The 26,317-nt window shown below is 40.5% G+C and overlaps 1 protein-coding gene across 3 annotated transcripts; it reads right to left on the bottom strand.

The window, feature by feature from the left end:
* Positions 1–1,777: 1,777 nt before the first annotated feature.
* TEAD2 (TEA domain transcription factor 2) lies at positions 1,778–26,317 on the bottom strand. Of its 3 annotated transcripts, none has more exons than XM_039335249.1 (12): positions 25,972–26,317; positions 17,996–18,205; positions 16,923–16,987; positions 16,733–16,795; positions 14,344–14,472; positions 12,725–12,786; positions 12,551–12,615; positions 11,883–12,019; positions 10,494–10,664; positions 7,629–7,784; positions 5,244–5,399; positions 1,778–2,835 (listed from the first exon to the last, which is right to left on the bottom strand). In XM_039335249.1, exons 2-12 carry the CDS (start codon positions 18,141–18,143, stop codon positions 2,722–2,724), a joined length of 1,266 nt encoding a protein of 421 aa, XP_039191183.1. In that variant the 5' UTR covers positions 18,144–18,205; positions 25,972–26,317; the 3' UTR covers positions 1,778–2,721. The 3 variants fall into 3 exon arrangements, with proteins under 3 accessions (XP_039191183.1, XP_039191184.1, XP_039191185.1); XM_039335250.1 differs by having other exon boundaries at positions 7,722–7,784; XM_039335251.1 differs by lacking the exon at positions 10,494–10,664.

Here is a 26,317-nt window from a genome sequence, read left to right as displayed (position 1 = left end):
ATACATAGGCTATATGAAGTTCCCGTTTGCAGCCTCATGAACTCATTTTAAATGTATGTTTGAATTTTTGAAATGTGATTTCTTGGAGGAAAGCATAGCAGTACATAGAAAGCATAGCAAATTCTAGAGTAATTGCAACACACAAAAAAGAATCTCTCTCACACACAAACTACAAAACCTAGCAATCCCAGACACCAAAAGGCTGCCCACTACTGGTTGAAGTATATCCATGCTCCACTTTTTTCAAAAGTGCGCCGATTTCCATCCAAATTCTGGAGACACTGCTACTCTTGGTAGAAACAGGTTGTAAGGCAGAATAATATCAGTGTTTTGTTTGATTGAGAAGCCCCTCCCTCTACTTATGACCTCAATGGAGCCCAACATTTTTGTCGCTGAATGAGACAGTTAAGAGAGTTTTGCCCCATTTTTACAACCTTTCTTGCCAGTTGTGAAATTAGTAACATGATTGTTAAATGGATCTGGCTTCCCCACTGACTTTGCTTGTCAGAAGGTTGCAAAAGGTGATTACATGAGCCTGAGAGACTGCAGCTGTTGTAAAAATGAGCCAATTGCCAAGCACCCAAATTTTGATCACATGACCATGGCAATGCTACAACAGTCCTGTGAAAAATGGTCCTAATTCACTTTTTTCAGTGCTGTTGTAACTTCAAATGGTCATTAAATGAATTGTAAGTTAAAAACTACCTGTATATTGTCCCCCTTTCCTACCAAAGAGGGAGAGACAGAAGCAACTACAAGTTGCTTGATAATCAAGAACATGCATTTAGCCAGATAAAGCTTCTTCAGATCTAACATATAAGAAAGCTCGGTTTGCTTTTATATTTTTGTTGCATTTAAGATTGGGATTATGTGTGGAATAGAAGAAGGTGGTAATTTTAATTCCAGAGCTGAAAACGTAATTCCATTCGTTCTCCAAAATTTGGACGGCTATTTTTTTTAAATGCTTCTTTAGCTATAAAACTCTGTGGCAGCAGAAAGCAAGAGAAAGAAAGTTTAGAAGACCACGTTTCTGTTTCCTGCTATTAATGTTCTTGCCAATCTTTAATTACTCATATGAGTAATATTAAAATGCCTCCCACCTACACTTCAAAGATACATGGCTTACTACATGATCTCATGCTCATTGTGTAGATGAAGCCTGAGTTTTGCAAGGCAATACCTTCCTACAGTGTGAATTGTTCTCTGCTTTTGAAATGACAGCAACATGAGACTTAAACTCCTGGGCCGCAAAGGAGAAATTAGACAACTGAGACAAGAATTTTGCTGAGCAAGGGGGTTGTTAAGGGAGCGACATCCAATTTTATCTTTTTTTTTTTTGCCATTGCTGTTAAGCAAATCGTGGTTTTTAAGGGAATCTGGCTTCTCCCATTGATTGGGCTTGTCAGAAACCAGCTGGGAAAGTCACACATGGCAATCACATGGCTCCTTTGTTATTATTATTTTATTAGTTTATAATATGTAATAGAAAAATACAGCACCCACACGATCATGTGATCAAAATTTGGATGCTTGGCAACTGGCATGTATTTATGATGGTTTTAACATTTGGGAATCATGTGAACAAAGCAATCACATGATTCCTGAATGCTAAAACCATCATAAATATATGCCGGTTGCAAAGCACCCAAATTTTGATCATGTGGGTGCTGTGATGTCCTAAGTGCAAGGAATGGTTGTTAGTCTGAGTGCTACTGTAACTTCAAATGGTCACTAAACGAGTAGTTGTAAGTCAAAGGAGATCAACAGCGGACAAGAATTCAAATTTGACTTAAAAGTTGTATTAAACCTTAATATCATTACTGCCAATGTAAATACAGTCTTCAACTTGATCACATTAAACCCTTCAGTTAGGTGGACTCTTAAAGGGATCTGGGGAATGACATGTGAATTGGGAGCATCAGGTTATGCACTCCTGGTATAAACCTTTTTCTTAGAGCAGTGGTTCTCAACCTTTCTAATGCCGCGACCCCATAATACAGTTCCCCAAGTTGTGGTGACCCCCCAACCACTTATACATCACCGGGTGCCAGGGGCGTGGCCAAAGAAAAGGGAAAAATGGCGGACAGCCTTGTTTGGCGACCCCCGTGAAATGGTCGTTCGACCCCAAATGGGGTCCCGACCCACAGGTTGAGAACCACTGTCTTAGAGCCTGACATAATAATGTAGCAATGGGTTCACTCTTCAGCAATTTGTGAGAATTAAGTTATAATGTACATCGAAGCCTGATTGTCTTTCAAAACAGGAGTGCTAAGAAATACCATTTCTTCTTACAGCGGAGTGTTAGAGCCCAGAGAAGCAATCACATGAGATGTTGTCAGAGAAGAACTGGAAGGATACAAATGGAGTTGAGGTTGACTATTGCCCTCAACAGGCTGGAGATCACCAGACCCAAGAGTATTCTTCCAGAAGTACACCTATTCAAAGGACCATGGTTACTATCACGCCATGCCAGCTGAAAGATGGTCTACTGAGCAATGAGTTCACATGCCTTTTAAGGGTTTAGGTCTAATGCTCGGATTTTGTGTTCATCAAACAGAGAAAATTATCCATTGGTAAACTCAAAAGTTAGTATGAATGAGGTCAGCAGTTTTTCTGGCAATTCAGCCATCAGTTCTGCCAGCCACTAGGATGTGATGGGATAAGAGGAAGATGGCCAGTTTGGTTGGGGTTTATTTATTGAACGTGGTGAAAAACCATTTCTCAGTCCCGGCCTAGCTGATAGATGTGATGCTGTGCTCCCCGTTCGCTTGCAGACACTTCAAACACAAAGGCCACACACAGTAGCAATTCCTGAGTTTCTTGATCTCGCAAAACCTGTTTGGAAACGAGAATAACAGTTTTTATTGGCAGAGATCCCTAGTTGGCTCATGAAGCAAATCAACCCGTAACACAGAGCAGATGCATTTAACCTCCTAACCCCCTTTCCAGGGAAATTAACACAATAGAAGAAATACAGGTAATCCTCGACTTACAACCATTTCTTTAGTGACCGTTTGAAGTTATAATGGCACTGAAAAAAAGTAACTTATCCGTTTTCACACTTACGCCCATTGTAGCATCCCCATGGTCATGTGATCAAAATTTGGGTGCTTGGCAACTGGCATGTACTTATGACAGTTGCACTATTCTATGGTCATGTGGTCACTGTCTGTAACTTTCCCAGATAGCTTCCGACAAGCAAAGCCTATGGGGGAAACCAGATTAATGCATGCATGATTCACTTAACCATGTTAAAAAAGGTTGTAAAACAAAGCAAAACTCACTTAACAACTGCTTTGCTTAGCCACAAAAATGTTAGGCTTAGTGGTGTTTGTAAAATGAGGACTACTTATAATGTCAAGGTTTCTGGTACCTCCTCAATCAGCTCTTTTATGGTAGGGAGTAGCCACTGAAACCCTACTTAATTGTGGGGCTAATCTTGGCATTTCCTTCCCCTTCTGTAACGTGTCTTTCCTAATTAGTTGATGCATTGTAGCATTCCACTACAGATAGTGGACCACAATTGAGCCCAAAATTTATGTTGAGACATTTGTTAAGTGAGCTTTGCTCCATTTTACGATGTTTCTAGCAATAGAAAATGAATCACTGCAGTTGTTTAAGTTAGTAACATGGTTGTTAAGTGAATCCTGCTTCCCCATTGACTTTGTTTGTCAGAAGGTCACAAAAGTTGTTCACATGAACCCAGGATACCACAACCATCATAAATATGAGCCAGTTGCCAAGCATCCAAATTTAGATCACATGTCCACGGGGATGTTATAACGGTCGTAAGTATGAAAAATGGCCAGAAATCACTTTTTTCAATGCTGCTGTAATTTTGAATGGTCACTAAACAACTGTTGTAAGTTGAGGACTACCTGTATTTTATTAACTATTAACCAATTTATTAACTATTAACCAATTAAAACTAAGTGTATTATACATAAATATGACCATTCTAGAGGATATGCTTTGGGATCCATTGTTCCTGGGACCACTTACTGTCTTCTAGATTCTTCCAGGTGGAACCTGGTGCAGTTACCAACATTAAAATAAAACATATTGAAAATGCACATTTTAGCATCTCAATGTTACCAAATCTCACTGAATTTGGGGAGGTATCTTACATATTGGTGATCTTGTGATTTCAATTTATAAAATATAAATTAGTAATCCTCCAGGCATCCTTGGGAGGATCATGTTGCTGAATCTTTATGTGACAGTTCTCACCAACACTTTCAATGATGATGGAGAAAGTCATATAAAAAAGGCTGGAAATTGATATTTTCAACGATGCATTTGTGAATCACAGCAGGCAGCACAACCTTAAAAAGGCACTACCTTCTCAACCCAGGTGTCTATGGAGATTCTCAGTTATCCAGGTCTTACCGGTAGTTATCCCAAAGATGCTTTTTCACGAGGCAACTGGACTCTCTTGTTTTTCTTTGAAGACGTTTCGCTTCTCATCCAAGAAGCTTCTTCATTGTTTTTCTTTTTTTTCTTTTGAAGACCATCTAGTCAGAGCTGAAGAAGCTTTTTGGATGAGAAGCGAAACGTCTTCAAAGAAAAACAAGAAAGTCCAGTTGCCTCCTGAAAAAGCACCTTTGGGATTTTCAACCCAGGATGCTTCTCGGGCAGTAAATGAAACTGACAATTTGAGGTTCTTATATAAGCATATAAAATATCTTTTTATCTGCTCAATTAAGTCAGGGACATATTTAAAAAAACAAAACATTTAATGACTATTCTCACTATTTAATTGATTAAATGTCCCAGATGTAGCCTTAATTGCACCTTACTCATTTTGAGATGCTTGGGAAAGAAGGGATCAGATAATCAAATAGTACTCCATAAAAATCAACAGGAGAAGAGGTTCTGGACCAGGTTTAACTTGCCTGGCACTCCCAGAGAAGGAACCAGCATAACTAACTTTTGTTTCATGCTTAAACAAGGCTCTCAAAGAGGCCGTAGCAATTTTGTAAAAAGTTTTACACTAAGTTGGTGTTTCTCAACCTTGGCAACTTTAAGAAGTGGACTTCAACTCTCAGAATTCCCCAGCCATCATATGTCATAAAGTTAGCAAGGTAGAGAAACATTGAATTAAGCCCATCGAGAATTAGAAACTGAAGTAAAACTGAAGTTTGGGCAAAATTTTCTGTCTCCACATTGTTTCCCTATGGAAGTATAGTTTTGACTTAAAGTTCTTTCTCACCCTCCCCTTAATTTCTTTCCCTATTAAATACCTGCAGGATAGTGAAATTTTCAAGCACGCTATCCATCATTGGTTTTTCTGGCAATGTTTGTAGTTTGCGAATAAAATTAATGAGGTACTCGCAGAGTGGCGAACGTTGCATACGGAAAACAAAGCGGCCATCTTCCCAGTGAGGGGGCTCGGCTGTCTGGGGAATCAAGTGGAACAGATAATCGGAAAGTAAGACAGATCAGACAGAAGCCCCAAACTTACAACCATACATGTGTACTTTTAGCAATCAATTTATTTTTTTTAAAAAAAATTTTTTATCCCATCATTATTACTTTTAGGTATAAGTATTTCAAGCCAGCGAATATATATAACACTCTTTCCTCCTCCTGTTTTCTCCACAAAACAACCCTGTGAAGTGGGCTAGGCTGAGAGGGAATGACTGTTGCAAAATCTCCCAGCCGGCTTTCATGTCTAAGGTGGGACTAGAACTCCCAGACTCCTGGAGATTGGCCCCATATTATCCAGCAGGCTTTTGTGCCTAAGGTGGGATTAGTCTCCTGCTGATTGGCCCAAAATTATCTAGCTGGCTTTTGTACCTAATGTCAGACAAGAACTCACAATCTCCTGGTTTCTAGGCCAACATCTTAACCACTACTTCCAAAACTGGTATATTTTACAAAAGTAACATGAGATTTATTATTCTAAATGAAAAACAAATACAGGCAAATTTCATTGATAACAGGAACACTTTAAAAAAAAAACAATAACACCCACCTTCCCCAGTTCTTTTGCCTGTTTCTCATCCAGATTTTTCCATCACTGTCTTAAATCACTTCAACTTTACTTTCCCAAGCCTAATTTTATGAAGCCCAAACCTTTTGCTTCTACAGGCAAACGACATTAAAAATCTGATTTCGTGTTTCTTGGCAAGATGTATGGACTTCAACTACCGGAATTGGTAATGCTGACTAGAGCATTTTGGGAGTTGGAGTCCACACATCTGAATATGGCCAAATTTGAGAAACACTACACTAATATCTGTAGATTTTAAAAAAATCTAGCACACTAAGGGAAAAGATTTTGGCCCATCCAGTTCTTGATGTGGTAGTTTTCTGCTGAAAAATAATCTGTAACATAAAGGCCAATTGCAAATTTGTTCTGCATTATACTCCTGGAGTTCAATATACCTGCATACATATAAGGCCTAAAACTCTTAATAGTTAGTGGGTTTTGAGCTTAGTTTTTTTTAAAGCAATGCCTTTGCTCTGAAAGCCTTTCTTGCCCAAACCCCAAACGAATCTATTCCTGGGATTTTAGTTGCTTATGATGCAAAAAGAGATTATTATGTAGAAGTCATATTCAATACCAGTTCTGGTTTAACTATGATACCCTAAAGTCAGCAACCACTACGGATTATAGTCTTGCTGTCTGGGGGATTATGGGAATTCAACTCCAGTACAAGTAAAGAGCACACGAGTTAGAAAGACCAGCCTAGGCCAGGGGTAGGCATCCTCGGCTCTTTTATGACTCACGGACTTCAACTCCCAGAATATCTGAGTCAGTTATGCTATGCCTGGTCTAGACCAAGACATTCACAGCGTGAAAAGTAGTCATAGTTTTGGTCTCTGTACTGAGAATCCTGAAGTTTCCCTTGTCTCGAGAAGGACCGAGGAAGCCAAAAGGAATAACAAGGAGATCCTCAGAAGATTTCCCAGTGACCTTTCTCCTATTGATTATTTCCCTCTCTCTTTATCTTCTAAGATCAGGCAAGATGGAACTTTGTGTGGTCCCTCCAGACTGCAATTCATTTTGCCAATACTGGAAGTCAGATTCCAAAAACCTGTAAAGTGCTACTTTAGATTCTGCCTCTAGCCAATGAACACAGAGAGAAAATCCCTTCTTTCCCTGTCTATTTATTTTATTTTAATTTTATTTATTTGTCAAACAAAAATTACAAATTCGAACGAGCAAAATGAAAAAATAAAATAAAATGAAATTAGTGACAAGGATGATAGGCACGGTAGTGCATATACGCATGCCCCCTTAGGAACCTCTTAAATATGGGATGAGATCCACAGAAGTTGATTAGAATTAAAAATGTGAAAGTTAGTAGCTGAAACAACTGAATCGGATAAGATATTCCAGACTTTGACAATACTGCCTATCTCCTTCAATTTTTCTACTGGAGAATGTCAGTGTTGCCAAGGCTGGATAATGCTGTGCTAACAGGCCAAATACTGTAGTCAAACTTGGAACAAGGCCGCTTTTTAGCATGGTTGCATGCAACAATCTTTAAATTCTATGACTGGGTTTCTTAGCCATAAATTTACAACACTCTGCTCCCCACATCCCACCCTGGCTTGACCCAGCATGGCCACCCTCATCTCTGCCCTCAGTCTCATAACTCCTCCCTCACCACACCCACCTCCAGTTTTTCCACCACCTGTTTGCCAAACGAGCAGACTTTGGAGGTGCAACTGAGAGTCAGAGCCCGTGGGCCCTCGTATCGGCTGCTCACCCCATAGAAGATCCCTCCTGTGCCTCCAGGTTCTTTTTCAAGGAGGGAAAAGCTTAGGTCAGCCTAGAGCAAGAGATTGGAAAACAATCAGAAGTGTTTTTAATGACTGATGCAAGGGTGGGATAAAGATTAGTGAGTGTTATTCTCTAGAACAGCAGTCCACCTTTGTGGCATGGCAGCCCAGCTGGGGGGGGGAAGAGAGGGGAACTGGGCCATGCGAGCAATTGGCCAGTGTGCACACGTGCGTGCAGCTCGACTTACACGAGTGGCGAACTGGCATGCACGCGCGCAGATCGAACTTGAGAAAAGGGGCAAGCTCACTACTTGCAGAACTCGAGCTACATGTGTGTGCGCTCCAGCCAGCCACTCGCACGACCCAATTCTGAATAGGTCACGACACGGGAATGGGCCGCAGCCTAGAGATTGGGGACTCCTGCTCTAGAGTAGTGAAATGGCATCCCCAGTTATTAAACAACGCATCTATTTATTTCAGAAGCTGGGAGCAAACAGCAAAGAAAAAGAAATTGCTCATCTCAATGGCCCTGCTTATAATTTTCCTAGAATATATAGGTAATCCTCAATTTACAACCACAATTGGGACCAGAATTTCTGTTGCTAAGCAAAGAGGTTGTTCAGTGAGTCATGCCCAATTTTACAATCGTTTCTGCAAGTTTTGTTAAGTGAATCATTGCAGTTACATAACTCACAATCCAGCTTTCTCCATTGATTTTGTTTGTCAAAAGCTGGCTAGGAAGGTCACAAATGGCAATCAAATGATCCTGGGATACTGCAATGGTCATAACTGTCAGTTACCAAGCATCTAAATTTTGATCACATGACCATGGAGATGCTGCAATTGTCGTAAGGGTCAGCTGAAAATGGGTCATAAATCCCTTTTTTCAGTGCTGTTGTATCTATGAACAGTCAATATTGTCTGGGACACCACACATCCTCTTCACAACCTGTTTTCCTTGTTACCTTCTGGGAGGAGGCTCCATGGTATCCAAAGCAGAACATCCAGATTCGGTCACAGTTTCGTTCCAATACAGTGTTAACCTTGTGAACTCTCAAGCTTTCTCCTTCCGTTATGTATTCAAGATGAACAGTGATTAATACTTATATGTTACTTATATGTAAGGTCTATACGTATGTTGTTTATATTATGTTTAAATGTGTGTTATGTATGTGTGTACTTGAGAGCAAGCAACTAAATTTCATTTTTAATGTGAGCCATTGTAAAAAAAAATGAAATTAAAGGTTATCTATCTATCTATCTATCTATCTATCTATCTATCTATCTATCTATCTATCTATCTATCTATCTATCATCTATCCATAAACAGATGGTTGTAAGTTGAAGACTATTTATATGGAATTTCGGACTACGGACAGCATATATCCCAGAATCCAAATAAAGCGTAAATAAAGGAATAATAATTATTTTTGATTTGTATTTAGCACAAATGATAAATACCTAACACTACTACATTCAGCTTTTGTTGATTTTAAAAATAATGACATTATTTTGAACATGAAGATGTGACTTGGAGCACTTTTTGGAGCACTTTATGGTGCAAGCGGAAGTATGTGGCTGGGCAGGCAATATAAAGTTTTAATGCATCCAACAGTTCTAATATTTGTTCTTGATATAAAGCTATTTAAGGTGACTTTTAATTACACAGGGTTAGAATCCAAATATCTCTGCAACAGTTATATTGATAAAACCTCCCTGTTTCTAATTTACTAGCTGTGAGAGAGTGAGACTTGAGGATTGCCACTTTTCATAATTGAAAAGGGATTTGTACTGAGGTCACACACCAACAAGGAGCTGTTTAATTCATTAGCTTAGTTTTAAACTCAGTCTTGAGAATGACTTGACTGCTGCTGCTAACCAACAAATATATGTGCGTGTTGCAGCAAGCCATTTTGAGAGATGTGGGATGACTGTTTTCAGATGTAGGTGGTCCTTGACTTACTACAGTTCATTAAGTGACCATTGAAAGTTACTACGGCACTGCAAAAAAGTGATTTATAACTGTTCTTCATGCTTACAACCATCTCCATCGTCATGTGACCAAGATTCAGATGCTTGGCAACTGACTCATATTTATGACAGTTGCAATGTCCTGAGGTCATGTGATTCCCTTTTGTGGCCTCCTGACAAGCAAAGTCAGTGGGGAAGCTGGATTTACTTAACAACTGTGTTACTAATTTTAACAATTGCGGTGATTCACTTAACAATTGTGGCAAGAAAGGTCGTAAAATGGGGCAAAATTCACTTAACATCTGTCACGCTTAGCAGCAGAAATTTGGGCTCGAATGTGGTCTACCTACCATATATATCTCAATTACCAGCTCTGAACATCTGAAACATGGATAAGCAACTTGCAAATGTTTGAACTACAACTCCTACAAGTCCTTGCCACTAGCCATACTAATTAGAGCAGATGGGATTCAGATTGCTAAGCATCTGGAATACATCAGGTTAGTTTTGTGGACTCCACTCCAAATCTATCCACTGATCCCTGCAATCTGGTTACTGATATCAACAAAACACAGTTTCATATGAGCAGTGATCATAAATCTGTTTCCCAGCACAGCCTGCTTGCATTCCTGATGATTTGGGGTATATGACTTGTGGACTTCAGCTCCCAGAATTCCTCAGCCAGGCACACTGGCTGAGGAAGTCTGGGAACTGAAGTCCACAAGTCATAAAAGGGCCAAGTTTGAAGAACCCTGATTTGGGGATTCAATGAGTAAAAGAATTTTTACCCAGAATTTAACCAAGAAGAAAGCATGAGGAGGCCCTTGATCATACAAATCTCGCAGTCCACCTCCCTTCTCTGGAAACTTATCATAGATCTGGCGTACGTCCACCATCTCCAGAGCTGACTCAGAGGTGGGTGTTGGGTCAATGTGAACAAAACGATGCTGCTGCTTACGCTATGAAGAAGAGAAAGCCAAGTCAGAGCTGTCAAATGAACATAACCTGCATTACCTCACAAATTGTTTTCTGGAGCTCTCAGGAACTTGCTGAGAGGCAGGCAAATCCTACCAAAAAGTGTGTCCCCTCTGAATACAAAGATGCAGTGGAGAACAAGGATGCTATTTATTGGTGACAGTAGAGCATTAGGCTATTGCAAGATTGGGACTATCCTGATGTATGGCAGACTTTATACACGGTCACTCAGCAATTTCAAGATTTGCATACAATGGCATCTACCTGACATACTGTCATTAATAGGCATAGCCTTTCCAACTTGGAACTCCTCAGACATCCTGGATTGAACTTCCAATGTAATTAAGTGGTCATGAGATAGGTGAAAGGTATGTTTTTTTTCAGATAATTTTTTTACAGTTAAGTTTTCATATATGTATGTATGTATGTATGTATGTATGAATCCAGCCATTTTTGTTTGAAATCCATGTTTTCAGATCTTAGTGCAGAGTTTCTCAGCAGCTTGAGGATATGTGGACTTCAGCTCCCAGAACTCCCTACCCCTGCCCTAGCCAATGTGGAATTCTAGGAGTTGAAGTCCAGATGTCTCCAAGTTATTGGTGTTAGAGAAACATTGCCTTAATATGTTGGGTGAAACCAACTATTTATGATGTATTTGATAAATCATGGTTAAGCAAATGATGCTTAGCATAAAATATAAACACATTTACCTATTATTACTTAGAGCTAACATTTTTCATTCCAAACTTTAATTCCAAACATTCAGACAATTAGGTTTTACCCCATACAATTTTTCAGGCTTGACTTCCAGATGGTAATCGGCCTGCTAGCATCTTAAAGTTTAAATTCTATCTTTACTTCATCTGGTTGTTTTACTTTTATTCCCAATCCATTCCAACTGATTGAGATAACCTATCCTTCCTCCAAGAACTCTACTCTGTTTATCCTGTCTTTCCTGGATGAAGTAAAGAACTTTTTTTTCCTCATTATTCTCTTAATAACTCTGGAGCATTTGCTAGAAAGACTGTTACTATCCCAAATAGGTCACCGAGTTTCACCACCAAGCAGGACCTAGCATTGTTTCTCTAGCTTTAGTCTTATTACAGTCAGTTTTACCATTCCTCAAACTTTTCAAGGCAAGTTTATTCCAACAGATGGGAACAGCAAGGGAGCACTGAAGGGCACAGGTGCACCAGTTTTACCGTATCTCGTTCACTCTGCCGCTCCACAAAAGCAGTAAACTCCACTAGTCGCAGTGTTTCTGTACCAATATGGCTTCCTGGCCAAGAGGTAGTTGTGGTGGGGAGACAAGAGCCCCTCCCTGGAGTGGTGGGATAACCTGACAAGCCAAGAGAAAAAGACCTGTGGCTAATGGAACGTATTCCCATTTTAGTAGTACAAGGTAGCCTTTCTTAATGATAGTAATTGGGACCATCAACAATAAAGTTACAGAGAGTGACATTACATGACTGCATTGACTTAGGATGGCAATTGTGGCAATCCCAGTTGCTATTGTTAGGTGAATCCCACATAATCACAGCATCCCATATTCACAGAATTGCTCTTTGTGACCTCCTGCTGGCTTCCCCATTGACAACTTTGCTTGTTGGAAGACAGCAGAGAAGGTCGCAAACGGTGATCACGTGGTCAGGGGAAACCGCAACATCGTAACTGTAAGTTGGTTGCCAAGCATCCAAATCATGATCATGTGGCTGGGTGGATGTTACAATGATCACAATGACAAGGAACTGTTGCAAGTCCCCCTTGTTCAGTGCCATTGTAACATGGAACACTTGCCAATCAGATAGTCATTCTATGAGGACTACCTGTAAGGTAACAAATGGGTGATGGAAAGAGGAATGATGCTTACCTGGGGCAGCAGGTGATGCTGCAATTGGTGTGATGGGATATGGTGGCTGGAGGATGGGCTTGATACTGAAGAAAGGGAGGACACATAAAGAATTGAAATCTAGCACTTCCATAGAAAATGCTCCAGAGATAGAGATGAACATGTTGGTTTCAAAAAGATTAATCCAAAACTTACTCTGGAGTAGATTGGCCTTGGTTTACATCCCCTGCCCAGAAATGGAAAAAGTCTGTGGATTGCTGAAATCAGAAAGAACATTTAGAAAGAGAGAGGTGTGGTGGCGCAGTGGCTAGAATGCAGTATTGCAGGCTAATTCTGCCGGCTGTCAGCAGTTTGATTCTCAGTGGCTCAAGGTTGACTCAGCTTCCATCCTTCTGAGGTTGATAAAATGAGGATTGTTGGGGTTAATATGCTGACTCTGTAAACCGCTTAGAGAGGAATGTAGAGCACTGTGAAGCAGTATGTAAGTCTTAAGTGCTATGGCTATTGCTATTTAAAATAGTCATACCATTCCTATACTATATAATACAAACCAAACTTCTTTTGCAAATATGGAAATATTCTTTAATTGACCAAAACAGCACCCATAATTCAATGTAACAACAATTTGTTTTTAAAGGAAATGTATGTAAGTTTTATAAATTGCAAATACTGTTAGAAAAAGCATTCTCTTATATAAATAAAAAAGTACACCTACTACGATACAGGCATAAATCATCAGAAAATATGTGCTATTTGCTTAAAAATATTCTGATGAACTTGATGCCAATTTGTCAGCTACAGGTAGTCCTCAATTTGTGACTGTAATTGAGCCTAGAATTACAGTCATAAGTCATGCCAGCCTTTAAGTGGGTCATCATGTGACCAATCCAATTTAACAACATTTTTTTCTGGTGAGCATTAAAGTCATGGTTCTTAAGCAAACCCATTGTCTTCACTGGGCGTTTTGTGCTGGAAACTGGAAGTAAATGCCAAATTCCGGCAAAAAAATGTCATAAATCATGGTCATGTGACCATGGGATGCTGCAAACAAATATGGGCTGGTTGCCAAGCGCTCAAAATAGGATCATGTGACTGCAGTGGGGGACTGTGCATCGGAACTTCGAATCTAGGTCAGAAGTATCTATTTTGGGGTAAGTCGAGGACTACATGTAGAGGCATATAACTAAAGTCAAGGACTACCTATAGAGCAGTGGTTCTCAACCTTTTTAATGCCGCAACCCCAACCGGTCGTAAGTCGAGGACTACTCAACCGGTCGTAAGTCGAGGACTACTCAACCGGTCGTAAGTCGAGGACTACTCAACTGGTGCAGCACCATTTGCAGAATGGGACTTTTGGCGGGGTCAGCAGGGCAGAGACAGCCTGGACAATTCCAAAAGCCAATAGAATAAAAGGGAGCAGCACAGCTAAGGAAAAGGAGGAAAAATGGCGGACTGCGTTGTTTGGCGACCCCCGTGAAATGGTCGTTCGACCCCAAATGGGGTCCCGACCCACAGGTTGAGAACCACTGCTATAGAGAGTCATATAACTAATCAACAGAGAGTTCTTTCACCAGACAAATGTCCTACTTAAGCAGATCATTTGACAACCTGGTCTTCCCTCAGACAATGCTTTCAGAAAGAACATGCAGAAAATTCCTGGAAGCTCCCCAAACCACAATTTCCAAGATTCTTCAGGGGAAGCCAAGGGTTAAACTGCCACAAACTCCAATCTGAAATCTGCAGCTTGAGAGTTCCCCTGAAAAGAGCTCCAGAGAAATCCCAGCTCATAGCCTTTCCCCCCCACATCTGCTTACGGTGGTGGTGCTGGGTGGATAGTGAGCTTCCGACAGGCCTAGTTTCTCCTGGAGGATAGCGGCTGAAACAAGCTGAGCAGAAGACATGGCTGCCATACTCTGAAGTGCTTTGTCCTTTGCTACTTGATCCTGGGTGGCAGAATGAGGCAGGAAAGCAAGACATGTTCTGTATTTTAGAAGATCATTTCATTTGCTATATGAACTCAGGTTGCCCTTTCTGCATAGATTACTCTACCAAGGAAACCTTGCATGCATTGAAATTGCAGCGGGCTTCCTATGAGGAGTGTCATTCTGGGATATCCAGAAGTTTTCCTTCCTTCCTTCCTTCCTTCCTTCCTTCCTTCCTTCCTTCCTTCCTTCCTTCCTTCCTTCCTTCCTTCCTTCCTTCCTTTCCTCCCTCCCTCCCTCCCTTCCTGCCTCCCTTCCTTTCCCTTCCCTTCCCTGTTCCTAGCACTCCTCTATTCATTATCAGCCTCATCCACCTCTTATATCTGACTAAATAAAAGCTAAATACATGCTTGTCTCTGATCAGACCTAGAACAGGGCTTTTCAACCAGTGGTACAGGTACCACCTGTGGTACATTGGCACCTGGCAGGCGGTACGTGACCATCCTAGAAAAGTGGTAACAGGGGAGGGGAATGAGCGAGAGATGGCTGGAGCTGCAGGGCTGTCAGGGCTCAGCGGAAGCACCAGAATCAGTGCTGCTTTCCAGCTGATTGGCGCTTCTTTGGGGCTGTCAGGGCTCAGTGGAAGTGCCAGGATCAGCGCCAGGCTCCAGATGGAGCTCAGCACTGATCCTGGTGCTTCTGCTGAGCCCTGAAGAAGCACCAATCAGCTGGAAAGCAACACTGATCCTGGCGCTTCTGCTGAGCCCAGAAGAAGCGCCAATCAGCTGGAATGTTGCAGCCTCTCCAGGGTCTTGTGATTTACATTCAGATGCTTGGCAACTGATTCATATTTATGACGGTCACAATGTCCCAGGGTCATGTGAAGTGACCAAAACCTGCTGCAACCACCCAGCAGACAGTGGGAATAAAAACCAAACACGTCCCCACCCCCGCTGCCAATCCTCAACAGAAATGCTCACAACAATGAAAACCTCGGACAGGAGGAAGAGCGCGGCCAGGCAAGCAGGCAGGTGACTTGCTCGGCTGTGGCTTGGGGGGCACTTTTTTCAGTGCCATTGTAACTTTGAACGGTCACTAAGCGAACTGTTGTAAGTCGAGGACTACCTGTACTTTATCACTTTTTTCCTTTTTTTTTTTGGTCATCAAGGTTTTGACACCTTTCTAGGCGTCTGGTGGTACTCAGATGTTGCCATATCCTAAAAATGGTACAATGGGTAAAAAGGTTGAAAAACCCTGACCTAGAAGATTACCACGTGGTGCTTGAAACCTGGCACTGTATTTTAAATTTGTTGTGGGTTACAGTGCCCTCTTGATTATAGGCTTAAAGGCATTCAAAATGACAGCCATTTTGAATTCACATCTGCTGGTCTGCAACTTCGTGTAAAATGTGGAGCATGAAGGATTAAAAGAAGAGATTGGGACAACCATCTGTCTGAAATGGTGTAGGGTTTCCTGCCTGAGCAAGGGTTGGACTAGAAGACCTCCAAGGTCCCTCCCAACTCTGTTATTCTATTATAAAAAATGACTCCACTCATGTACTCTCTTTCTCTAAGCTTTCTCTTTCATTGTGCTGTGCTAACATGTCTATCAGTATCTGACAGCTCTTCCATGATGGAATTTAGGGTGCTGCACATTGGGTTCACAATTGGATCCCCATCTATGTGCTGACCAAACCGAGACCCGCTTAGCTTTAGGTATTCTCAGATCACGTCATGTTGGGTAGGTTTAATATCGCTAGCCTCAACCCCTTCATTAAAGCAAACAGTCAAGAACTGTATCTAGAATCTTTACAGCCTAGACACTTTAAAAAAAAAAGTCTACATCACCTCAGAAAAATTTAAACAAAATCAAAAGAGATCCCATCATCTCAAGAAAACTAGGACTCCAGATTTGCAATTAAATTTTTCTCCCAATTATTATGCCTTCCACTAAATTCTATTCCCTGCTACCTGAGAATTATAATTCAAATTTCAAACACTTCATCCTATCCTTGTCAGGTTAGAGAGTCCATTTACTGGAATGCAGTCAAACCCACACACCCAAAACCATCTCTTTCCTTATCTGCTGTAACCCTTTCAACCTGCCTTGGAATGGGTGGGTACAGAAGATTAGCAAAATATGACATTTTGCTTGCATACTGAGTTTAGATACTTTATCAGATACAGAGCCATGCACCCAATTCATTATGAGTCATTCTTTTAGAAAGATAGATGTATAAGCTTAGTAGGAATTAGTCAAAAGTGGTAGGGAAATCTCTCACTTTGAGCTTGGCTTGAATCTCTCGCGTTTTTCGCCGGGCCAACACCTGGATATGACTGGAGACCTGAGAAAGGATTCAAAGAGAGACAAAACATGAAATGGTTTGAAAGAGAAGGCAGCAGATTTCATTCCAACTCTCTCAAGGTTTTTTCTTGTGGTTTATAACTCCCTGCCAAACCCTTCTAGTTTACCTGTTTCCTTGTCCGTGTTTTCCCAGTCCTCAACTTGATGTAACGAGCAATGAGCTCATTACGACCTGCAAGACAAAAGAAAAAAAATGGGAAAAGAGAAAATAAGAAAAACAATTGGTAAATCAGAAATATTATCTGCCATTCTGAGCTCCATGTGGGACAGGGACGCTTTTGCAGGTCATTCGGTATGGCCATGCCATTGTTGGTAAACCAAATGGCTACATTACCAGAGGGATGTCAGGTGTCCCAAATTCCGGATCATTTGGATAATTAGGTGCCCAGATTTTAGGGTTAGGGATAGATAGATAGATAGATAGATAGATAGATAGATAGATAGATAGATAGACAGACAGATGAGAGGTGAATGGATAGATAGATAGATAGATAGATAGATAGATAGACAGACAGACAGACAGACGAGGGGTGAATGGATGAATAGATAGACAGACAAAGGGTGAATGGATGGATAGATAGATAGACAGACAAACGAGGGGTGAATGGATGGATAGATAGATCTGCACGTCATGTGCCATAACTCTGAGTGACACACATAACAATAAAATCATTAAAAACAACAAAAACTCCCAGCACCCCAAAGGCAACACATTTCTACACACCCACATTCAAATGTACTAGGCTCTAACTTCACTCAGCCTCCGGCTGGAGAATTCTGGGAGTTGAAGTCTGCATGTCTTAAGGTTGCCAAGGTTGAGAAACATCTTTCTAATTCTAAAATGCTGCCAATTCCCTCTGTTTTGTCTTTATGAGAGCCTCAAGAAGATTCACTGTATACAGTTTCACTGCATTCAGGACTATGACATCCAAATATGATCTCCAGCTGACTTTGCATTTATCTTTATGTTTTTGGAGAGATTAGAATCATGTTCCTTGTTTTCAAAATGAACCCAATCCTACATGTTTTTTTTTAATTGTATTCTGTAGTACCCACAATCATTTTCATAGGGAACCATTGGATTGGAAGGGATCTTGGAAGTCTTCTATCTAGTCCATCCCTTCTCAATGCAGGAATGCAAATTCGGGATAGGGAAGCAGAAGCTCACATGTCTACCTACCATACATCTTTCCCTCGTCTGAAAGAATAATTTTGCGCCTCCCACAGGGTGGGTAGATTGCCAGGGCCTCCTGGAAACTCTGTTCGATGTCTGGGCTCCACACCCCTTCGGCATCATTATCCAGAACCTTTTCCCCAGCATCCCCCATCTCTCTGGAGGGGCTGGCTTCCTTTGCCCAGCTGCCAGGCTCTATAATGCCAGGAGAGATACCTAGGACCAAAGAAGCAGAAGAAATGTTGAATCTGAGTTAAGGCTTCGCAAACCAATTCAACAAGAGCAAAAAGGAAAGTGGTCCATTTAAGGAAATGTTTCCAATCTAATGTTTTCTAGCTACAGGTAGTCCTCGACTTACAACCGTTCATTAGGTGATCATTCAAAGTTATAACAGCACTGAAAAAAGTGACTTAGGATCATTTTTCACACTTAACGACCGTTGCAGCATCCCCAAGGTCATGTGATCAACATTTGGAGGTATGGCAATTACAGTGTCCCGGGGTCATGTGATCACCTTTTGTAACTTCTGACAAGAAAGTCAGTGAGGAAATGAGATTCCCTTAACAACCGTGTTATTAACTTAACAACAGCAGTGATTCACTTAATAACCGAGGCAAGAAAGGTTGTAAAACGGGATAAAATTTGCTTAATAACTGTCTTGCTTAGCAACAGAAATTTTGAGCTCAGTTATGGCTGTAGGCCAAGAATTCCAAAGGATTACCACTGGATTACAGATCCTATCACTCTCAGCCAGCATAGACAAAATAGAGGCTTGAATGTAGAAAAAAACCTGAAAACCAGCTCTCCATGCATCCTCAATTGGGTCTCCAAGTTTTATTAAGACTATTGCTTTGATCACACATTTGGAACTGGTTGGGGAGGATGAAACTGCTCCACCATCATTTGAGAGTCCAAAGACAAGAACATCAGAGATAAATGATTTTGTGTGGCAGCTCTGAAAAGACATAATATTTGCAAAGCTGATATACGTGAAGAGAGACAGACAGAAAGAGAGAGCACTGGGTTACAGATGGGCTAAGAGCCGGACCTTCATAAGAGTTGGCATCATTTATTCTAGCCCAGCCAGGCTTGAAAAAAAGGGCTCAGTTCTCCTGTTTTAGAAAGACAACAAGGAATTTAGATGCTGACAACCTTTTTTCCCCCACAATTTTTGTTTAAATAGGAAGATGGTGTCTGTTAGTATAAAAAAATTCCTTCCCTTCCTTCCTTCCTCCCTCCCTCCCTCCCTCCCAGCATATTTACAATCCACCCTAATCACAAAGGACTCAGGGCAGCCCACAAAATCACCCAAGAGAAAACCAAAATCATCCTAAGTAAACTTGAATAACAGCAAAAAATAACCACAAAAAGCAAAGCAATCACAAAAAGTAAAGCAAAGTTTAATCTCCAAATAAAAATTAATTTTGGCCTACACTTAGCTGGGACTGAAAATGTATCAAAACAAAAGCATTTTAACCTTTTGGGGGGGAATTGTGGTAAGGTGGGGGTTGCATTTAATTTGGAGGGAAGTATATCACAAGCAGGTGTTGGCTGATATATCCTGATGCTGTGGAGTTGCTTTAAAGAATGTCCAACTCTTTGAATTCAGCATGGAAGCCTAACAACAAATGATGCAATAACTTTAATATACATATCATACTGCCAATAATCTTGGTGCTATGCTTAATACTAACTGCAGTTTCAGATTATCTCCAAAGTCAGCTGCAGGTTGAGCCCATCGTGAAGACCACCTGATCAGTATATGAATGAGCAATAAGGATAGATATTGAAATAACTAAATAATCAGTTCTAAAGTCATCAACAAAAAAGGATCTTCAGACATATCTTTACATCCATAGAGTTGAAACTGGAGGTAACTATAAATTCAGAGGCAGTTAAAGTTTTTTTTTTAAATCAGACAAATTTAAATTCTCATGTGTGATCCAATATAGATATTTAAATTCTGCTCTACATATTTTATCCTGCTGTGACTCTTACAGTCAAATTGCCATATTAAAAAAAACTGAATAATTTCATAACAACTGTGTAAGATAGGCTGGCTTGCAAGGCTAGCCTTTTTCAGTCTAGCTCAGAAGAAGCCCATAACTACACTGACCTTTATTGTTAGATATTTGTATAGCTCTCAGGAGATTATAATAGCTTCTGACATCTAGTTATTTTAACAGAGAGAAGTTACTGCTGATATCTGTATTCTAGTCTGTTTAATATAATAATGTTTGTTGGAAAACCAGAAGTGGTTTCGATGGTGGAACACAGTTCAGTGCTGGTTCTGAAAATGTATTCTTATGCCAAACATAGGCTTGGAGATCAACATTATTCCAAGTGTGTATTACTCAAATCATTAGCTGAAGTTGGTAGATTCTTGACCTCAGGAGAGCCAAGAAACATATAAATAGAGCCAAGAAACATATAAATAGAAAGCCTGAAGTCTGCCCATGTTTTGCACCAGGGTAGTCTGGAATTACACTTAGCACAAAGTTATGATTTGTAGGAAATAAGGCCCCTAATGCTCTGTTTCTCAACCCTGCCCACTTGAAGATGTGTGGACTTCAACTCCCAGACTCCCTTAACCAGAACTGGTGGTAGCCCATACATCTTCAAAGGGGCCTAGATTGAGAAATACTGCTCTAATGGGTGATTAGGGAGATCTAATGGGATTGGAAAGCCAAATAAATTTGTCCATTTGGTTTCTCTATCAATTTCCCATTTTCGCTTTAACTTTGTCTAATATAAGCAACATTGGCAAATATATGCATTTTCATATTATTATACAAAAACATTTTGGATGGTTATGTATTCCATTATATACACTTCTTTTACTGGCATACACCTGGAAATAAAAGTATAATCAAGTTGCAACTGAACTTTGGATCACAAATCAGATAAAGCAGGGGTTCTCAACCTTGGCAACTTTAAGGTTGAGAACCCCTGAGATAAAGGCATCTTCAAATGCAGACTAAATAAATATACTTTATTTACTTTAAAATAGGGGTCTTCAACTCCCAGAATTCCTCAGTCTGGCATGCCTGGCTGAGGAATTCTGGGAGTTGAAGTCCACAAGTCATAAAAGGGCCAAGTTTGAAGACCCCTGTTTTAAAACATTTATATAGCCACGCATCTTATGTCAAATTCTGGGTGGCTCCCAATTCCAAACAATTAAAACAACAGCATTATACACAAATCTTTTACAAACATAAACATTAAAAACCTAGCACCAAAATAAGCCTTCCAACATTAAATCCTCTCATTTGCCTCACCCCATGCCAGCATTTCAGGGGGAAGCCAAGTTTTAAATGCTATTCAGAAGGTTGGGGGTGGGCAGACTAGGAGTGATCTTCAAAAGTAGCTCCATATAAAGCACATTGAAGCGCAGGTAATCCTTGAGTTACGACTGTTTGCTTAATGACTATTTGAAGTTATGACAGACTTATGACTCCGTTCTGAAGTCCAACAGCTCCCCCCCCCATGAGGTTAAGTGACATTTCAGGAGCCTGACAACTGGCCTGCATTTATGGTTGTTTGCACAGTCCTCTGGTCATATGACCACATGTAATGACGTTTTTGCCAAAACCTGGCAAAAACTTCTGGGTTTTAGCAAAAGAGGCCCATAACAAACAACTGGTTTGCTTAAGAACCGTAGCGTGACTATCACAAAAATGTCGTAAAATTGGGTCAGTCACGTGGGTGACCCGCTTTATGACTGTCATGGCTGACGACTTTATTGGGCAGGCTTCATTACAGTTGTAAGACAGAACTACTTGTAATTCAAGTGGGAGGTAACCAAGGCATGGGTGATCTCCTTAACTTCTCCTACATCCCTAAGGGAGGGGGCATATAGTCAGAAAAGTCAGGATAGCAGCCACCACAGCACAAAGCCCACCTGTTCTTTACATGCATCCTTGCACATAAAACAGGCAGAAATCTTATTACACTGCTATGGCTGCCATCCTGATTTTTTTTCACCTCACTCTGTGGATCTGTGGATACCCCTGGGGAAAAGCATTCCTAACACACACTGAGCGGGCAGCCAAAACTATAAATTATACTGCAGAAAGTGCTGAGGAGTGTAACAATAATTCTATAGGGAAGGGGTGTCGGAAGGAAGCAGGAAGAATTCTGCTTACCAGTTAAACAAACAAGTGCTAAAGAGGCAAGCTTCCAAAAAGATTTTTTTTTTAAAAAAAAAAAGTGGATTAGAACAAAAGAATAGAACAGAATAAGAGTTGGAAGGGACCTTAGAGATCTTCTAGTCCAACCCCCTGCTGAAGCAGGAAACTCTATACTATTTCAGACAAATAGTTGTCCAATTTCTTCTTAAAAACCTCCAATAATGGAGCACCCACATAAAGACCTCCAATTTACCGATACTGCTTGGGATGATCCATGAGTGCCAAGAATTTTGCATAGATGTGAATTAAGCATTGGTTTGTGTTTGTGAACCATGGCTGATAGCTTAGCACAATATAAAACCAATCAACTGTGGTTTATTCAATAAACAATGATCAAACCTAACTCCGATTACTACAAAAAAGGAATGAGCCTTCAGTGGCTCTTTGATAATCCCTGAGGCTGGCACTCAGAAAGTATCATGCTGGGAAATGAAACAGATCTGAAAAGCAATTTTCTAAAGAGCAGATCACATTCCCCCCCTCCCCTTTCCATATGGAAGTCCAACATATACTAATTAAGCTTCCTCCAGAGAAACTAGATCCCTCAAAAAAAGAAAGAGTGAGCCACCCACCTTCTCTTTGTCCCCCCTCCCAACCTTTGCTGTTTCTTGTCAAGTTGAAACCCAGTTCTCTGCTTGGTTACTCCAGTTCAGATGACCTCTGGAGCACAGTTCATCACAAGACAAAGGAGCCCTCCAGCCTGGATTATATCTTTCATTAAAGACAGGAAGGGGGTTAGTTCTTTCATCTCTGATCGGATTTTCCTTTTCTTTTTACACACAGCATTCGGGCCTCTTGTTTCCTTTGCTTCATCAGCCGCAAGGCTCCAACAGCTACAGATAAATAACTTTTTTTTTACATTATTATGATTATTTTACAAGTACTAAATCACTTCCCTGGTGTAAGATTAATCACAGCCCCCAGCTTCCTCAAAGCCCGGCCAAGGACATAGGTTTGTGGAAGATAAAACAACTGATTTGTTTTGATTTTGCTCTGAAGTTTCCCCCCTGCTTCTGAGAATCAATTTCCAAGTACGGTTAGGGAGGAAAGCTATTATTTTGATGGACGTCCCTTCAACAAAACTCCACTTCACACTTCCAGGGAGTGTTTCCCACTCAATTGGATTTCCTGTTTCTATCCTTGCAATCTCAAAACCACCAATACATAAGTGATTTTCAGAAAGAGGTCTAGTTCTGAAGCAATGAACCATAGAAAGAGATCAAAGGTAATTTTATGTCCTTCACAGAAAAAAAAGTGAGTTCAAAAAAAGGGTGCCTGGCAAACACTTAGCTTACCAAAGAGAAAAAAAAAGGGGGGGGGCAACCCTGAAAGGTGCAATAATTTGCTTCTTGATGGATAAATATTTTCAAAGCAACAATATCAAAACAAATGGGAAGAAAATCAATGCCAAATTGGGCTCCGTAAGTGCTATCATAACATACACCTATACTAGTAATTGCCAAAGAAGATGAGTGTACTGGCCAGCTGTGACAGCACAAAGCTGAAGGGTTTTACTATAGAAATTAGTCAATCAGTCTGAGATGATGTCAATTGCCACCCTAATTATATATTCTTGCTACAACAAGTCTGCACACAAAGATAAAACAAAGAACAGGAAAATATATGAGTGAAGAGGTGAGATCACTCCAGGTACTTGTAATGCAGAATTGTGACACTTGCAGCGTTTTGATTTACTTTATGGAGGGTTTCTTTTTTTTAATAGATTAAGAAATGGTCTGCAGTTGCAAGGGAAGTTAAGAAAAGCAGGCTGCTTGTGCCCTCCACAGAGCAGTAATGGGCCCCAGGCTTTATGCTGTAATTTGAGTAACATAAGCATCCATGTGAAAGGTCATGTTTGTTTTTGGAACAAGTCACATCAAGGTCTTGTGCAAATGGAAACTGCTGTAGCCAAATCTCTCTCTCTCTCTTTCACACACACACAAACACACACACACACACAGAGAGAGAGAGAGAGAGAGAGAGTTAGTTAACTAGGCCTTCTCTCCTTTAAAAGCAACTATTACACACTCACATTAGCAATCTTCATATGAGATGTTACATATGAGACATGACAACCTAATCACAATTCTATGTTAATCTCTGCAAAAAAGTAAAGAATAAACTTTGGAGACTATCCCAAAGATGTTGCTGATGCTACCCATATTCCAAAATAAATCAATGTTGGGAAACTCCCCCCCCCTTTTTAAATCCCTGCTATCAACTCAAGGTACATCATTAAAAAAAAACAGACTTTCTAGGGACTGTTCTAAAATCTTTTCCTAACTGTGATGAAAACATCTGTCAGAACAGCATGGGGGAAACTGAACGGACAAAGATACCAAACTGGAAGATCAGGATCTACCAGTAGACCTCAAAGATGATTTATTGTATATTGTCAATGTTTGCCAACCCCTGAGGTTTAACAAGGCAGCAATAGAAAGGCTATTGACCTATATCTGCACATTTACTAGAACCTCAGTATTCCTGGCTATAAAATGGGGTTTTGTCTATGATGGCTGGCAATTCTGTTATTCAGAACTACAAGTACAAATGAGTAGGCAGAAAATAGGTACATGATTAGATCTCCTGAATCGTGCACAAAAATCACTAGGAATGGAACTTAACATTTACTTATTGATAAATCCCTGAGTTCTATTAAAAAGCAACTGCTGATCCCTTCCCCCCCCCATTTCCCCGATTGTTTTCTTCTAGCATAGAATACAATCCCTGGAAATTACACCCAACAGAATGTCTTCAACTGAACTTGGACTTCCTTCTCCCATAGAATGCAATAAATTACATTTGCTTCAGCCTGTATGGATCCAGATTACAGGTTCTTGGCGGTTCCACTGAATTGTTTTTTTAAACGCTTCGTCTTATGATTTACAATTGGAAAAGTTTTCAACTTGTTAATATGATCCTGAATTCTGACACGCCCACTGTTTTAGTTATCCTCCGTCACCCCCCTCAAGTTTATCATTATGCCTACTCACAAATAAGAAAAATGATTCTTGCTGCTCTTATTATTTTTATTGGGTGCCAGCTATGATTGTAAAGTGGGGCCCATGCACCCCTTCCTGAATTACAGCCCAGTTTCCCAAAATAAAATGTAATCAGCAGTGGAACTTACACACCCTCCATTGAAACTATCAAAGCAGATCCCGTTTGCTCAACCAACCCCCCCTTCCCCCCCTGCCACTGTTACACACTCATACCCTCCTCCACCCGCCACTGTTGCACACTCAGACTAATGAACTCTTGGCTTAAAGACAAAACATTATCAGTTCCCTCCTCTTTCTCCAGACAAAGAAAAACTCCCAGGTACACAATCCATGTATACAAATGACTGAACCTTTTCTCCAACTTTACTTCAAGCTTTCTCATACTGTCTTAATACGTTTTTTCCACGCAAACAGAGGTCTCCGTCTGCTCCTTAAGAACACAGAACGAAAGTAATACATAGTGTATGCGAACAATCTCTTGGAAACACGCACTCATAATTAGGCAACAAATGCTGGTTTTTAGAAACATCCAATAAATTAATAAAAACAGCAGTTCTACATATACATGTCCTTAAAAACCCAGCCCACCACCCCCTGGCATTTATATTCAAATTAACTCCACACACACCCGTAAATACAAAGTTAATTGCACTGTTATTTTCCCCCTCCGCAGCAGAATCCATATTTTTTAATCAGTGTCTTTTCTAATAAGGCTTTTTCCCAGCAAGAATCTGATTAATCACTGATTTAAAAAAAAGGATGAATTGGAAGGGAAAAGAGTCTTACTTACTTTCAGAAGACACTCAAGAGCTTGGTTTTGTGTGTGCTACTGGAGGAGAAAAGGGGGAAAGGAAAGGAAAAACTTTCTCTGAACTTTGCTTTATTTTAAAAAAAGGTTGTGGAGGGCAAGGGAGAAAAAAAAGAGTGAGAGAGAATATGAAGCGTTCCACTAACAGGGTTAATTTTGGCTCCTCCAAGAAGTTCCTGCCCACTCATTAGGATTGGAAAAAAAGATCTAAGATGCGGTAGTGTACGCAAAGAAGCAACAGGCCTTCGTGGTATTTTGGAAAGGTGACAGTTTTCCTCTGGAATCCTTGGAATGAAGCAGAGGAATTAAATTAGCAGCAGTGACTCAG

Source organism: Crotalus tigris, unplaced genomic scaffold, assembly GCF_016545835.1.
Source record: "Crotalus tigris isolate CLP2741 ecotype Arizona unplaced genomic scaffold, ASM1654583v1 scf7180000017639.5415321, whole genome shotgun sequence".
In the NCBI taxonomy this organism is placed as follows: domain Eukaryota; kingdom Metazoa; phylum Chordata; class Lepidosauria; order Squamata; family Viperidae; genus Crotalus; species Crotalus tigris.
The sequence above is the reverse complement of the archived record's forward strand: the minus strand, read 5'-3'. Positions and strand labels throughout refer to the sequence as shown.